The following is a 15977-nucleotide window of genomic DNA, read 5'->3' on the forward strand; positions in this document are numbered from 1 at the left end:
GTGATACTTTATTTAGTCCATATATTTTTAATGGACAGTGGTCTCCACTTTCTAAGTGAGGATTTTTCATTTTTCTAAGTATTCTTAAGAGAATCAGTTTTGGACTTTTGGTTAAACATAGAAGTTAGAAAAAATATGTTTATTTCTTCCTAAATTCACTAAATTGACAGAATAAACAATAAAGGAATAAAGAGAATGGAAGAGGCAATATAACATCAGGCTAGAGAAGTGAAATTTTAGAAATGTTAGAAAAGAAATGCATAAATTATAACCAACTTAGAGCAGTTTTGATGACACTTAATATTTGATCATTATATTGAGTTACAATTTAATTATTCCTTAATATTGAGTCATATATATAATTTTTTTAGTGTCTAATAATGGGTTATCATAATTAACCATTCATCTATCAATTACCATTTATTTTCAGCTTTTCACTGTTACAATTAGCATTCCATGTATCAGTCTTAAAATATTTTGGGTTTTTTTCAGAATGGAATGACTGAATCAAAGTTTATACCTTTTATGAGTATTGATCCATGCTGCCAGATTGCTTTGCAAAGCCATTTTTATTATTACCATCAATGTGTGGAATTTCCCATTTCACTACTTCCTAGCCAGCATTGCATTTGCCTTAGGATGTTCAATCTGGGAAGGGACACATAGCCCTTGCATCAATTGCTTGTCTGTGGTGCTGTGGGAAAGTGTGGCATGACATGAGATGACAAATTTTACCAAGTGGAGCTTAGCTGTGTGCCTTTACCACTGCCACCTTATAATAAAGACAGATGCTGTGAGTTTAGAGGAAGAGGTGATTTCCCTTATTTACCTGGGGTGCTCAAGGAAGGATTCATGTAACAAGTAGAATTTGAGCTGTGTATAATGAGGGATTTATAAAGAAAAATTTGCACAGACACATGAGAGGTGTATCAGTCTGGATCAAACCAGAAGACAGAAGCCACATAGTAACTAAAATTGTTAGTTTAACTTAAAGAATTATTAGGGTATGATAGGAGAAAAACTATGAAGTCACTCTATAAAGAGAACTCCAAAAGGTACCCTAGGGCTGAGGAAAAGTACCCAGTGAAGGATGGAATTGAAATGAGATTCAGACCTCATTGAAAGTGTGGCTATAGCCCATTGGATGGTAGAGAAGTTTGCTGGGTTGTCTGAGCCAAAGCTGGTGCACACAGTGTCAGCGGGTGAGTTAAGACTGATAGGACAGCACGCAGAGGGAATCAGGGCAGTGCAGCAGGGCCACAGTAACAACCCTTGGGGTGCAAGTGAGTTGAGGTTGGCTAGTGAGTAGAAGGAGTTGGAGCACCACTTTAGATACCACTGGAATTACAAATTGGAGAGGCCTTCCTGTGTAGCAATCTAGAGCACTGCTGTGTACAGCTTGGGGCAGGGCAATATACCAAGCTGCTGTGTGGAACAAAGGTCAGGTGGCTGACTGGCCAAGCTGGTGCATGTGGGCTGAGGAGAGGGGATGGGGAGTAACCACCTGGTCTGGGGCTCCTGGATATGGTGCTGCTGCTGCCTGAGTAGAGAGCTGGAGAAAGAAAGCACACAGCAGCTAGCCAGATGCTGGAGAAAGCTTTCCCCTGTAGGCACCTAGTACTAGAGCAGTGTTGTTTTTCAGCCTTGGCATTATTGACCTTCAGGGCTGGATAATTATTTGTTGTGGGGAGCTGTCCTGTGTATTGTAGGATATTTAGCAGTATCCTTGGCCTCTATTCACTGTATTCCAGTAGTTCCCCGAGTTGTGACAATGGAAAATAGCTCCAAATATTGCCATATGTCCTCTGAGGGCAAATTATCTCTAGTTGTGAACCACTGCAATAGAGAAATCTCACAGCGGTGGAACAGTGGAGGGGTAAAATATAAGCTCTCCAGAAACCTGCTGAGAAAACCTCCTTCTGCAAAGCCTCTCCAGTGCACTCTATTGACAGAGCTTAGCATCATGTCAACTGGCAAAGGAAAAATATTTTAAAGGCCCAGATCCACTTTTCCAGATAAGACAATGAAGGATGAATTTGGAGTAGAGAGGCAATAAACTGACAACTGTACAAAGTGCAGTTATAGAATTAAATATGGTTGGAGAATTAAATATGAGCAAAGTTGTAGAAGCAGAAAAGCATAGGGGCACTAGGGAAATTCAAGGACAAGAAGACTAAAGTACAAGGCTGATGTAAAGTGGTAAGAGGAGAATAAGCTAGAAGGGCCCTTTGAATCTTAACTCTGGAGTGCTTTGAGTGAGTGGAGGAGAGGGGAAGAGAAAGACAAAGACCAATGAAGGTTTGAGATTTGGTGCTGTCAATAGAGGAGGAAGGCAGAGGCAGCGGTGGAGGAGTGATAGAAATAATTGGGGCCTACATTTTTGCACATAACAGATTACTCAGGAAATGGTTTGTGATAGTATATCCTGGGTTTTTTTTTCCACCTATCCATTTCATAATGTAATGTAGTGCTTTAATACATAAAATATGCTTATTGGGGCCGGATGTGATGGCTCATGCCTGTAATCCCAGCACTTTGCGAGGCTGAGGCGGGTGGATTACCTGAGATCGGGAATTCGAGACTGACCTGGCCAACGTGGCAAAACCCCATCTCTATTGAAAATACAAAAATTAGCCAGGCATGGTGGTACATGCCTGTAGTCCCAGCTACCCAGGAGGCTAAGACAGGAGAATTACTTGAACCTGGGAGGCAGAGTTTGCAGTGAGCCAAGATCATGCCACTAAACTCCAGCCTGGGTGACAGAGGGAGACTCTGTCTCAAAAAAAAAAAAAAAAAAAAATATATATATATATACACACACACACACACACACACACACATGGATATGTATATATACATATATATACATACATACACACACACATATCCACACACACACAGAATTTGGGACAAGAGAAGAGTAATACGAGGAAATAAGAGACTATAGGGAGTTCATTGTCCCTCTTACTCTTCTATGGGGAGAATGCAAGGGCAAGCCAGAACCTCTGCACTTTCTCACCGGGTGAAAGTAGGGGAACATGTCTCATGGTAATGCACAGAGCTAAAAGAGAATTCCAGCAGAGGGAAAGTGGAAGTTACGGTTTTAACTCAAACGCCTCTATAGTCTTTTATTTTGCCAAGGATATGTCTCCTCCTTTCTAAATACTCTTGTGGTTTGTTTTGCTTGTCTTGCAATCTTATAATCCAGCATCACTGAATGGTCTTAAAGTTTCCCAGATGTCTTTGTGGCATTTCCTTCTAGGTATATTGAAATTTGCCCTTTTTTATTCTTGAATTTTGTCCTTGGCTCAAGGTTTTACATTTTACTGACTCTTCATACTACTTTTCTCCCCTTATTTAGAAATGGACTCAGAACTCAAGGAAGAAATTCCTGTGCATGAGGAATTCATTTTGTGTGGTGGAGTCGAAACCCAGGTTCTAAAATGTGGGCCCTGGACTGACCTCTTTAATGATCAAAGTGTCAAAAGGCCTAAGCTGCTTATTTTCATTATTCCTGGTGAGTATAAAAGTCTGGATGAGGAGACATTTTGTAGATACTCATAACTATGTCTGATTTTAAAGTATAGAGAATTTGGTAAATATAGAAAACCTTGGAGAAGGAATTAAAATTGCTCGGCCCATTGTTAACAACCACCCTTAATATTTTGATGGCTGGACTTTGTGTTTTTCTTCTATGTATTTACATTATGTTGTCTGTTATGTGTTTGTGTATTTGTGTGTGTTTGTGTCACAGTTGGAAGTACATACAAGATATGCAGTTTTGCAATGTGGTTTTTAAAGCATTTCTTAATATTTAAAACTTCATCAATATTTTTGCCAGTTTTCTAAACTTTTTCTGCCTCATTTCAACATGATTATATGTTTATTATAGAATATTTGGCCGGGTGCGGTGGCTCACGCCTGTAATCCCAGCACTTTGGGAGGCCAAGATGGGCAGATGACGAGGTCAGGAGAGACCATCCTGGCTAATGTGGTGAAACCCTGTCTCTACTAAAAAACAAAAAATTAGCTGGGCCTGGTGACACATGCCTGTAGTCCCAGCTACTTGGGAGGCTGAGGCAGGAGAATTGATTGAACCTGGGAGGCAGAGGTTGCAGTGAGCCGAGATCACGCCACCATTCTCCAGCCTGGGCAACAGAGCGAGACTCCGTCTCGAAAAAACATTTAAAAAAATAAAAATTTTTAAAAAGTAAAAATTAAAAATTAGAATATTTATTCTGATGTTTGGCAGCTGAGTAACTTTTGCTAGATCACTGTCAATAGAATGTTAGGGACAGATGCTTGAGCAATGGCAGGTATTCGAAATGCATTTTAAATTGTGAGTTTGAACATACATGTTTATTCTTATTCTGTGAATTGTCAGTTTGAAACCCTTGCCCATTTTTCAATTGTGTTTTCAATGTTTTCCTTATTGATTTTCAGTTGATTCTTACACAACTGTAAAACTGTGTTATATCTGTCATACGTGACAAGAATCTTTCCTGGTTTGTCTTTTGACATCATTTACAATGTTTATTTGGTTGTATATAAAGTATCATTGTTATGTGGCCAAAATGCTAAGTCTCTTCCTTTAAGACTTCAGGGTTTTATGAGTTTCTTAGAGAGGAACTTTCCTCTCTAAGAAGGAAAGTTGGCTTTCCTACTCCAAGATTATAAAACAATTCTGCCATATCTTCTAGTGTTTTTACAGTTTCATTTGTGATCTTGAAATTGATGCATCTAGATTTTAAGGGCAGGGACTGAGGAAGGGATCTAGTTTTCTTCTCCCTCTCCTTTGATGGCTTATTGCATGGTCCACAACCATTTATTATATAATCTGCCTTTCTCCTACTGGCTTACAATGCTGTGTCATAAAGTAGGTTATCCTGTGGCTGGGAGTCTCTTTCCATGTTTTTTGCCTCTTCATGTGTTCTTCATGTTTTTTAGTAGCTGCAGTTTTATGATACTTTTACATATGTTTTGGAACTTGTTCATTTTTATTCTTCTCCAGAATATTCTTTAGCTTCTTTTCTTTTGGCTGCAGAATATATTTTTTGGCTTCATTAGGAGGAAAAAAAAAAGCTTAAATGATCTTTAAAGTCAACTTTCCTAAACTTGATCTCATAAAGACAGAGAGTAGAATGATAGATACTAGAGACTGGGAAGGGTGCAGGGCTGGGAGGAGGGATGAAGAGGTAGGTAAACAGGTACAAACATACAAGTTAGATGAAAGGTATAAGTTCTATTGTTGGAACTTATTTATACCAACAGAATTGGCATAGTCAGCAGAGTAGACTGACTATAGTTAACAGTAGTGTCTTGTATTGGTATAAAGTAGCTAGAAGAGAGGCCTTGGATTTTTCTCAACACATAGAAATGATAAATACTCAAAGTGAATGTACTAAAACACCCAGACATGATTGTTACATGTTCTATACAGGTAATAAAATATCACATGTACCCCATGAATAGATAACATAAATATCAGTATATTTAAAAAATAAATAATAACCAAAAAAATCAGCTTTTCTAATTCCAACAGATGTTCTCAGAGGCAACCACTTTTAACACTGGTATATTCCTGTGATATTTACTCCACATTCCTTTATGTTTTATGTTTTATGTTTTATTTATTTATTTATTTTTTGAGACAGAGTCTCACTCTTTTGCCCAGACTGGAGTACAGTGGTATGATCTCAGCTCACTGCAACCCTCTACCTCCTGGGTTCAAGTGATTCTCCTGTATCAGCCTCATGAGTAGCTGGGATTACAGGTGCCTGCCACCATGCCTGGCTAATTTTTGTAGTTTTAGTAGAGACAGGGCTTTACCATGTTGGCCAGCCATGTCTCGAACTCCTGATCTCAAGTGATCTGTCTACGCCAGCCTCCCAAAGTGCTGGGATTATAGGCGTGAGCCATCGTGCCTGGCCTTTACTCATTTCTAAATGAAATACTTGTATTTCTTCTTCTTGAGTTGTTTTTTGTTTTGTTTTGAGATGGAGTCTCTCTCTGTCGTTTAGGTTGGAGTGCAGTGGTGTGATCTCAGCTCACTGCAACCTCCGCCTCCTGGGTTCAAGCAATTTCCCTGAGTTTTTTAATATTAGATATTGTCTGTTATCTTCTTCCATGAAAGAAAAAGGTTAGCTTTCTTATATTTTCCCTTCTCCATACACAGTCATATACCCCTCCTTCTCTATCTTCCTAGTATGGGAATATTGCAGTTTTTTGTTAGGTCAATATTCAGTGTTTTTATTATTATGACTATGTATTATATTATGTATATTGTATTGTATCATATTATACATAGCTAAGCCTATAGGGAATTATGCATGCTTTTCCTTTCTTATATATTTTTGTTTGTTTTCCCTGGGTTAATGATGTTCTGGTTTTTTTTTTGCTTAGTTTTTTGTGCTTCAATCACTCATTTATCCTAGAACTATTCTCTAGAAGTGAAAAAAAATTCCTTTCAATGCATTTGAGTCATCAGTCAGTTTTCGGAATGCTCTGTCCTTTGGCTCCTGTCTGGACTGATTGCTCCCCAGGCCTGCTGTACAGTTGCCATCCTGGGGACTTCTGTCACTTTCTCCCGGCTTGGATCTCCCGTTTCTCAAATCCCACATTTTTATCTTTCTTAGTTTATTCTCTTGTTTTTGGTAGAGCGTGCATCTTCTAGTAGCTTCCTTAGAAGAGGTACAAGAGAAGTAACACGGCATGCTGGAAAGTGTCTTAGACTCTAGGTTGGAAATAATTTTTCTATAGGAGGAAAATGGAGGGCGTTAAATAGAGGGCATTAATCATTGTTTTCCAACACTCAGAGTTGCTTATAAGAAGTATTGATATCATTTTCTGATTTTCGCCTTTTGTATGTGAAGCTTCTCTACCCACATTTTGGAGACCTTTTCTTTGTTCTGAGATTCTGAAATTTATCAGTGAAGCACATTGGTGTGAGTGTTTTTTCATACAATGTACTTGGGTTTTGGTGGGCCCTTTTAAGCCAGAAACTCATTTCATTCTAATAGCTCTTTGTTTTTCTTTTCTTTTTTGTAGTCTCATGTTTAATGGATGCAATATCATTTTCTTTTCTTTTTTTTTTTTTTTTTTTTTTTTGCATTTTAAGAATTTTCACTGTGTTCCTTTTTTTTTTTGTTTGCATTAGTCTTTAGTTTTCCTCAAATGCCTGGCAATCCTTGACTATCCATTCATGTTTAAGAGGAAGACAAAAAACAAAATGGAAGCTTTGTACTCAGAGCTGGGGCTTATCCAGAGGTGTGTCTAGGGTAATTTGCCATCCTAGCTTGCCGAGGACCAAGAGATTTTCTAGGACATAAGACTTTCAGTACTAAAACCATGACAGTCTCAGGCAAAACAGAGGGGTTGGTCACCCTAGGTGGGCCTCATTTCTAAGGTGATCGAGTAAGGACCCAGCATTTCATTAAGGGATTTCCAACTTTGAGTGTCTGAAAGCTCTTTCTTTTATTGTTCAGTTTTCCTGGGGAGGAGTCTTTCAGGCTCCTGTTTGAGGAATGGAAACCTGTCTGTTAATGTTCAGAAAGGAACAGGGGAAAGGAGGTGTTGGGAGTTTCAGTGTTTGATTATGCCTAGTCCAACCTCTTCTCAGTATGGTACTTCCATTCTTAGCTAGACTAAGATTCCTGATCCAGAATTTCTCTTTGTTTTAACCACTTCTGGGAATAAACTATTCTTCTGCCAGGATGTAACAGTCTTTCTGGAAGTCAGTCCAGCAGCATCTATTAAATAAAAATACACTTACTTTTCCAGTAGTAAAGGAGAGTTTGAAATTATAGGCATGGCAAGTGCTGGTTTGATGGAGCAGAGATTGGAATAGCATATAGCATAGGATAGAGAAAATAAGTAGAAACATTATCTTCAACTCGCGAGGGGATATCCTTCTAAGGCTAGAAAGAAGGAGGTGAAATTGGTTACTAAAATGAAGAAGTGTAAAGGCATATCAGAGGGAAATGAAGTCTCCTGCTTCCTGACCACTGTTTTCTCTGTTGACAGTTAAGATCATGTTTTGAATGCTAATCATTTCTAGCTCATGAAAAGATCTAGGCCTGTTGTTCTTAAAGTTGGTGTCAGGATCAGAAGTATTGCTTGAGAACTTTAAAAATGCAGTTCCTGGGCCCTATCCCTGACCTTCTGAACCAGAAAATCTGGGGGTTGGGCAATCAGTGTTTTAACAAGCCCTCCAGGGGACTGTGATATGCATACCTGATCCAGGGTGGAGTCATGGGAATGAGTTGTTTAAGTTTAATGTAGGTGAAGTTCTTTGGATTTGATCATAATAATGATCATGGGACAAAGTTTTTGACTCAGTCAGTCTAACTGGATTTTGAAATGTCCTGACATGACATGACAAGTGAAACTGTCATTTAAGGGTCAAGGCTTTCAGGCAATGTGTGAGTGACTAAAAAGTTGATAGATGGAAATGGATGGCTTGAGTCTTAAAGGAGAAGAGGTTGTTCTAATAGTGAGGTGAAATAGTAAGTGGGACAGACAACCCACCCACTTCCCCACTTGGGGATAGTATTTATTCACTCACTCTTTTATCCCAGGTGCTAGGAATGCTGTGTTGCATTAAGTCTTTTCTCTGATTGAGTTATATGTGATGTTAGAGAAGAGTGACTGAGGTCTCTGATGAAGAGAATTGAAAGGAAAACAGCCCATTACAGGGGAGAGCCAGATTTCAGATAGGTCAGGAGATAAAGGGAGCATTCAGTGAAGACACTGAGGATGGAGGGAAGCATAAAACATTTGTAGTTTGACAGTCTCATTGTTTATAGCGCTTTGACATTTCCAGATCACATTTCATTTCCTAGTGTTCTTTTATGTTTGCCCTGTTCATTAGTTTGTGGGATTTAGAATTGTATTTTCTTTTTTGGCAGGTTTTTGGGGAGCTAATCTATTTACACTGTAGGAATAATCAGGATAACAGTATTTCAAGGATTGTGAAGCCATTATCACACCATGTTATGTCCATCTCTGATAGATTGGCATAACATTTCATTTTAAATCACATTGCTTTTGCAGCTAGCAAAATTAATTCTTCACTTCTAAGTTGGTAATGATAATGGTGAGTTAAGTGATCAGATTGAAGAACTTTTAATTTAGTTTCATTTTTTCCAATGAATTTTAGATCTTGGATTTCTGTAAAGTAACATTGTCCTTGGACTTCCTTTAAGTAGTGAAATGAACAAAGGGAATCAAATTGAGAACTCACCATAGAGTACATTGAATCATAATTCTTAGGAGGTCATGTGGAGATAAAAGAATCATGTGAAGTATCAAGTGCTGTGAGTACAGTGGTTGGAGATCCAGCAGATAAGGCTCCATGAATAAGTCCAATAGGTCTGTCTACATGGCAATCTATTATATAGATACTGTGCCATATTAACTTGATATGTGGCAGTTTTCGTTCCCTTCCCTACAAAATTAACTAGAAGGCACAAGTCTATACTTGCAGTGTTGTATAGTTAGAGTTTATTAGCAGTCAGGGCCTAGAGATGATCCCTACAACTTCTGTTATACATTGCATGGGTATTTGACTGATTTGACTGTTATGAGCATGTTCAAGTGTGTGTTTATAACACATTTTGATGTAAACTTTTGATTAAATATTTTACTTGCATGTCTGCACTGGAATGTTTTCCAACATCCTTACACCTGGATCTCCCCTGTACCCCTCCATGTGTGTGTCTTGTTTAGTTGCATAAACATGGACCTTTTAATTTTCTTTGTGGTTTTTTAACAAGGAGGTTTAAGTGGTGAAGTATGAAGTACTGTATGCAATGGTATTTAAGCATTTTGCATTGCATTTTCCACTTCTGTCTCTGTTATGAGTTAGACCTTTACGTTACTTGCTATGCATTCAGATTGAAAGGATTTATTGTATGTGAGTGCCATGTGCCCAATCTAGTGCTGCTTGGTGCCACTGGATACAGGGAACTATAGCAAATGATGGCTACTTTTAAAGAAGTTAAACTTACAAGTTTGGTATGTTATACATGCTACAATATTAAGTATATTTCTGACAGGATAAAACTTCCATTTTTTCTGCATCTGTTGAGGATCATATGATTTTTCTTTTACGGTTGGTTAATGTGGTGGATAATGTTAATTTTTGAATGTTAAACCAATCCAGCATTCCTGTGATAAATCCCACTTGGTCATGATATATTATACTTTCAACATTTTGATGGACTCAGCTTGCTAAAATTTTGTTTAGAATTTTTCCATCTTTGTTCACAAGGGATAGTGGTCTGTAGTTTTCTTTTTTCTTTTTCTTTTTGCAGTGTCTTTATGTGGTTTTGGTATGAGGGTGATGCTGGCCTCATAGAATGAGTTAGAATATATTTCTTTCTTGATATGGTTTGGCTGTGTTCCCACCCAAATCTCATCTTGAATTGTAACTCCCACAATTTCCACGTGTTGTGGGAGGGGCTCAGTGGGAGGTGATTGAATCACGGGGGCAGGTCTTTCTCATGCTGTTCTTGTGATAGTGAATAAGTCTTATGAAATCTGATGGTTTTATAAAGAGCAGTTCCCCTGCACACACTCTTTCTTTTTGCCTGCTACCATCCATGTAAGACGTGACTTGCTACTTACTCCTTGCCTTCCACCATGATTGTGAGGCGTCTTCAGCCATGTGGAACTGTGAGTCCATTAAACCTCTTTTGTGTGTGAATTGCCCAGTTTCGGGTATGTCTTTATCAGCAGCATGAAAACAGACTAATACATTTCTCTTCTATTTTCTGAAAGAGTTTGTATAGATTGGGCATTTTTCTTCCTTAAATGTTTGATAGAATTCACCAGCGAAGCTGTGTGGGCCTGGATTTTCTTTGTGGGAAGATTTTTAACTTAAATTCCAATTAATCTAATCAATTTAGGGCTACTTAGGTTATCTGTTTCTCTTGAGTGAACTTTGATAGTTTCTGTCTTTCTAGAAGTTTGTCTATTTTATCTAAGTTGCTAAATGTATTGCTATGAAAATTTTCGTATTTTTCCTAATTACTCTTTTAAGATAGAAAATTTTTTTTTAATTTAAATCTAATTATACCTTAACCCTGCTCAAACTCTTTTAATGTTAATTAGATTAAAAGCCAAATTACTTATCATGGCCCAAAAGGTATCAAATGATTGTATTTTTCTTTCTCTTCAACCTGATCTCATACAAGATTTGATATCTCTCATTATGCTTTAGCCACACTGATAGATTAGATGCAAAGGGAGGAACCAAGGATTATGGACTGTCTCCCATTTCTTCAAGAGCTAAGATCTTTATTTCTTGAGGACCTTCTCCCTCCTTAGTATTTATTCTCTTCCCTCAAATTTTCACAAGGCTTATTTCTTGCCATTTTGGGGTCTTGGGTAAATGTCACCTCCTCAGACCTTTTTTTCACTCTATTCTCTTCCCCTCTCTATCATGTGACCCTATTTATTCCTTTTATAGGAGTTCTCACACTCTTTAATTATCTCACCTATTTAGTTATGTGCTGTATATTCTCCCATTAGTACATAAATTCCAAAAAGGCCCTCATCTGTCTTTGGCCTGACATAATGACTTTCATACAGTAAGTGCTCAATAAATAATTGAGGGCTAAAAGAAGCTGTAATTCTGAATAGAATGAATGAACATAAGTAATTGGCATCATCATTTACTTGAAGATGATAAAATTGTGGATCAGAAAGCTTAAGAACTCAGACTTAAACCCAGAGATAGGGAGAAAACTTTGTTTTATTCATTTATTTATTCTTCCTCATTAAAAAAAATACGTTAAGTTCTGGGATACATGTGCAGAATGTGCAGGTTTGTTACATAGGTATACATGTGCCATGGTGGTTTGCTGCACCAATCAACCCATCATCTAGGTTTTAATGCCCTCATGCATTAAGTATCCATTGTCTAGTACTCATTGTTTTTTGTATATCCTGTCATTGTAACTTACATCTAAATCATGGGGTTATCTTTGATGTCTCCTTAATGTTATACCAATTTTTAGTTGTTATAATAGCTGTAGTATTAATAGCTGCCATTTATGCAGCCCCTATCATATACCAAGTTTTGTTCTAGTGGCTATCCATTCGTTATTTCTAATGAAAAATGTTAACTACTTTATAGAGATATTGTAAGACTAACTAAAACAAGGAATGCAGAAGATCCTATACCAGATTACTGATATTTTTTAAAAATTCAGTCTTATGATTTTCTTTTGTATATACTTCCAGTCATCAAATAGTTATTTATCACTTGCCATATATGTGATGTTGGCTAGGTTATTTAACCTCACTGTACTTAGTTTCCTCATCCATAAAATGGAAGTAATGATAGTGCTACCTCATATGATAATTAAACAATACATGTAAAGCACCTAAACACTGCCTGGCATGTAGTAAATTATAACACCTAAAAATATTAGCTATTATTATTTTCTAGCCATATGAAGAAATCTATGAGCAACATAAAACATGTGAATATGAGGTATAACACATTCCTAGAAGGTTATACTCAGTAATATAAAAATATACAATTTTTATAAATTAATATATTAATGAGATGAAATTTTAGTCACAATCTCAAAGAGATTTTTAAAAATTGAAACTACTGAAAATAACCCTAAAGTTTATGAGACCAGCTTAGAAAATTTAGAAAAAGAAAAATGAAGGAATTTGCCCTACCGGTTAACATATCAAAAAAAAAATGTAATTAAGACAGTATGGCCTGGCAGAGGAGAAAAGGAAAAATAAACTGAATTATTTGGTATAGGAATTAGCAAGCGAATGTAAAAAGGTAGTATTGGGTCAGAAGATATTTCAAATCAGTGCAGAAAGAATGGATTATATAATAAATGGTCTTGGAACAATTGGCCAGTCACTTGGAAAAGAGTTGGATTGCTACTTAGTCTTTTATACTAAAAAATATTCTAAACGTACTGAAGACTTAAATGCATAAAACATGAAACAGTGCCACCCACAGCTTCCATAGATGTTACAGCCCCAGTGCTGTTATGCCCTTCCTCCCTTCTTTCTTCCTTAGCTATGCAGTGGCCAATAAACTGACCAAAGAACATATTTCTGCATTTGAGGAAGTTTTCATCCTATTTGACAAAGAAGCCAAAAGCACCATCACAAAAAGGAATTTGGAACTTGGGTCACTAGGTCAGAATGCAACAGAAGCAAAATAATGTGGATGCTAAGGCCATTGTATAATACCATTAAAGCTAGACATTGTTGTACAAGTTTGAATACCTAACATTTATATAATACTTACTATGTTTCAGGCAGTGTTACAATGCTTTACATATATTGATTCACTTACTCTTCAAATGAGGTAGTACCATTATTGCACATTTTGTGGATGAGGAAACCAAGGCACAGAGAGGTTAAATAGCTTGGTCAAAGCTCACACAGTTGGTAAATGGCAAAGCCAAGATTCCAACCCAGGTAGTCTGGCTCCAGAGTCTATGCTCTTAATCACTTTATTACACTGCTTATGTAGCAAACTGAAAGACATAAACAATTGAGTAGAAATCAGTGAAATTTGACAAGGATGACCGTGGTTATTTACATCAGTGCTCCAGAACCATGTCATGTAATTGCAGAGACCAGAAAGCCTAACAACATGAAGAAATAGATAAACTGATCAGAGAAGTAGATACTGATGGAAATGGACTGGTACCTGTGAAGACTTTATATAGATGATGATTACAAGATGAAAATCCCATTTCGTTATGATTTCCCCCTACAGATATATCAGATTGAATGTTTTTAAAAAGATCATTTATTTATTGTTTCTTTATAGCAAACTCATGTCAAAAATACCTTCTGCACACACATAAGAAAAATCTACATGTACTTTTGGACGTTTGTTTCCCCAAAAGATCAAGCTGTACACCTGTTTATAATTGTACTATTAGGGATAAGTGACAAGGAAACAGTAGACTCCTTAAAGCTCTCCCTGTGCATGCTTCTTACACTATTTTGGCTGGCTTGTTTCTCTGGTTTTCATGCACCTTGTTAACTGAGCATGACCAAATCTTGAAGTGCCTTATATGCAGTATTACTAATTTTAGACTTTTTCCAGATGACTTTATCTGGAAGACCCTGAAGGGTGTTTAAATAGAATACTGCTGTGATTTTAATGGAAGTTTGAAGATAATCTCTCTTGGGTACTCTGAAGAATTCAGAGGAAAGTGTGAAAAGAAACAGACCCATCTTTTCTAGTCTGCGTGTCATCCTATACATATTTATTACTTTGATTAATCTAAGGTCTGTGTTTCTTTTCTTAGGTAACCCAGGTTTTTCTGCCTTTTATGTGCCATTTGCAAAGGCTTTATACTCTTTGACAAACAGACGCTTTCCAGTTTGGACTATCAGTCATGCTGGGCATGCGTTGGCTCCCAAAGACAAGAAGATTCTTACAACATCAGAGGGTATGTCCTTGTTAATATCTACTTTCCTTTACAGTGAGTGGAGGGTCATGTTTCTAGCAAGCCTGCTAAGGTTAAGAGTTACACCAGTGGAAACCTGCTTGTGGCGTTAGGCCTGTGGTTCCATATTTTGGTAAACTTAGGATTTTTAGAGACATTTTAACTCTTTAGGTAGTTTTCTGTAAGAATATGGGTAGATACAGCAATCTATGACTTGCCTTCTTTATTTACCAATTAGTAATCAATTGTTTGTTTTTTGATCATGTATTATTTTCCCAGGGTTGTACTAGGAGGAATGGTGGGGAAAAAGCAGCCCCCAACCTTTTTGGCACCTGGGAACCAGTTTTGGGGAAGACAGTTTTTCCACAGACTGGGGAGGGGTGAGTGGTTTTGAAATGAAATCGTTCCACCTCAGATTATCAGGTGTGCAACCTGGATCTCACATGCACAGTTCACAGTAGGGTACTCCTATAAGAATCTAATGCTGCCGCTGATCTGACAGGAGGCAGAGCTCAGGCGATAATGCTCGCTCGCCCATCGCACACCTTTATCTGTGTGGCCAGGTCACAGACGGGGGTTGGGAACCCCTTTTATAAACCATGTTCTTTACTTTAAAGAAGCTTTTTCTCTCATATTTAGAGAATAATTAAGTGATAAACCGTGGCCTGCTAATCATGTAGACACCTAAGGAGTAAACAAAGGAGAAACCACAGTGTGGGTTAGGAGAGACTCTGTGGAGTCTGCAAAAAACCTTGTATTTGCAGCTGACCGTTTAGCGGCAGGGAGCATGTTGTATAATTTTCTATTTATTTTCAAAATGGATTACCTTCCTTTATTGTATTTTTAGATTAAAAAGTTATATGTGCTTATTTAAAAATTTAGTATGGAAAACTGAATAAGAAAATAAAAAATCAGCATCCTATAAGTTAAAGGTTGAAAAGAAATACTAAAACTTCATAATGTTTTGTTTTAATTATGTTTAAACATTTTCAGCCTAAAGCCTAACAGACATTAGCACCTTGGCACTAAGAGATGAGATTTTTGAATGAATAATACTTTGTGTAATAGCTCAGATATTTTCTAGGCTGAAGTAAGCATCTAGAAATAGCAGCACCAGGGACCATATTTTTAGTGCTTTTTCACCTATGACAATATCATGATGAAGTGTGTATCTTAAATGTTAGTGAAATAGTTACATTTAGGTTTTTAGGGTATTTTTTTCAACATTTATTTACTTATTACTTGTTTAAAACTTGTAGGTGGCATATGTTATACATTAAGAAAATATTTAGCATAGAATGTTTTTTAAATAAATAGTGGACTTCCAGTTTCAGCTCTGACATGTAGAACTTGGAATTTGTCACTTCTCTCATTGCAATAAGAAAAAAGCTGAGACTGAGTGTGGTGGCTCATGCCTGTAATCCCAGCACTTTGGGAGGCCAAGGCAGGTGGATCAAGTGAGGCCAGGAATTTGAGACCAGCTTGGCCAACATGGCAAAACTGCACCTCTACTAAAAGTACAAAAATTGC

At 37.2% G+C, this 15977-nt stretch overlaps 1 protein-coding gene across 6 annotated transcripts in view; it reads left to right on the forward strand.

Annotated features, from left to right (window-relative positions):
- The window catches only part of LDAH (lipid droplet associated hydrolase), a 151858-nt gene that overhangs the window by 15685 nt on the left and 120196 nt on the right, over window positions 1-15977 (forward strand). For 5 of the 6 annotated variants that reach the window (XR_013402435.1, XR_001438945.3, XM_015111773.3 and 2 more), the window contains 2 exons: window positions 3362-3517; window positions 14307-14450. Coding sequence is in view for 4 of the 6 variants with exons in the window: in XM_015111773.3 (XP_014967259.2) it covers window positions 3364-3517; window positions 14307-14450 (298 nt within the window). In the remaining 2 variants the exon portion in view is untranslated. Of the gene's footprint in view, window positions 1-3361; window positions 3551-14306; window positions 14451-15977 lie in introns of those variants that run through there. The other variant, NM_001194777.3, reaches the window with a different exon arrangement.

The sequence above is a fragment of the Macaca mulatta genome, chromosome 13, assembly GCF_049350105.2.
Source record: "Macaca mulatta isolate MMU2019108-1 chromosome 13, T2T-MMU8v2.0, whole genome shotgun sequence".
In the NCBI taxonomy this organism is placed as follows: Eukaryota; Metazoa; Chordata; class Mammalia; order Primates; family Cercopithecidae; genus Macaca; species Macaca mulatta.